Source organism: Trypanosoma equiperdum (genome assembly GCF_001457755.1).
Source record: "Trypanosoma equiperdum strain OVI genome assembly, contig: ctg_1087, whole genome shotgun sequence".
Lineage (NCBI taxonomy): Eukaryota > Euglenozoa > Kinetoplastea > Trypanosomatida > Trypanosomatidae > Trypanosoma > Trypanosoma equiperdum.
The window spans coordinates 1,102-2,291 of record NW_027123046.1 but is presented as its reverse complement, the minus strand read 5'-3'; the positions used below and the strand labels follow the sequence as shown (position 1 = coordinate 2,291).

The 1,190-nt window shown below is 34.2% G+C and overlaps 1 pseudogene across 1 annotated transcript in view; it reads left to right on the top strand.

The window, feature by feature from the left end:
• TEOVI_000884600:pseudogene overlaps positions 1–102 on the top strand; it is a 1,311-nt pseudogene extending 1,209 nt beyond the window's left edge. Inside the window, exon 1 of the mRNA in view lies at positions 1–102. This exon is cut by the window's left edge and continues 1,209 nt beyond it. Coding sequence covers positions 1–102 — 102 coding nt within the window.
• The last annotated feature ends 1,088 nt before the right edge of the window (positions 103–1,190 follow it).

The window sequence follows — 1,190 nt, the reverse complement described above, 5'->3', positions numbered from 1 at the left end:
GACTGCAAAAACAATGGAAACTGCAAATGGGAAGGCGGTGAAGCCAAAGAAAGGAACAAGTTCAAATTGAATACGAAAGCAATAGAAAAAAGGACCAAACAAGATTTGGGGCAGGGGCGACGCAAACTGGATGTGAAAAACATGGAGCTTATCAAACTAAATGCGACGCTGACAAAAGTTGTAAATTGGAAAATAATGCTAGCAAGGATTCAAGATTCCTTAGAAGAAAATTTCACTGATTGATGATGCTTTTATGAGTTTATTAGCATTCAATTATTCTAGAATTTTAAGAAAATTTGCTGAATTTTATGAAATTTATGAAAATTCGCTAAAAAACAATATATTCTAACTTTTTTGTAAAAAAAATTTGCGAAATGCGCAAATTTTGTTAATTTGAAAAACATATAATTTTTAGTAAAATGTGTATGACAGTGGCCTATGGGTGTAAAGTAGTAGATTGATAGTGTGCTACAAATGATGTTACCCCTTAAATATTGTTTTTTTGATTTTTTGTGGATGTTAGTTAAGGTCACAATAATAATAATAATAGGAAAGTGTTGTAGGTGTGTGTATACTAATATTATAATATGGGGCGAAAAATAAATATATGAAAAAGAAGGCGTTCCGAATAACTAAAAGGCTGCAATGGGAGTGAGTGAGTGAGTGGATAAGCCAGTGAAAGGGAGAAGCTCGGAAGGAAGATTGTAATATGAATAGTTTTAAATACGGTGAAAGCTATTGAAATCAATATGCACAAACGGCAGCAGGTGGGAATCATTTTTAGGCACAGAGTCCATCGGGAAAAGAAAATGGACTTACTTTTTCCCATTAGAAATAGGCAAGCAATGCGCCATTACAAATTTCAGTAAAGTTCAGTTTAAAAGTGGTGGAAAATGAGGAGACAACGGATGGCAGAACATTCTGAAGGGGTCTATGAAGTGGAATATGTCAGTAACTATACTATACTATACTAGAGCAATTAAGTATTGGCATTCAGGTGATATTTTGACGCTATATAAAGAGCGAGTTCTGCATATCAAGATCAATGCTTATCCTTAGGTGATGGAGAAAGTAAGAGACTCGCAGCAGCAAAAGAAGTTGAAAACAGACCCCAAAATACTGTCGATTAAAAAAAAAGCGCAAAACAGCCGGCTTTTGAAGAATTTCAAGAAAGAATCTCGTATATGTAT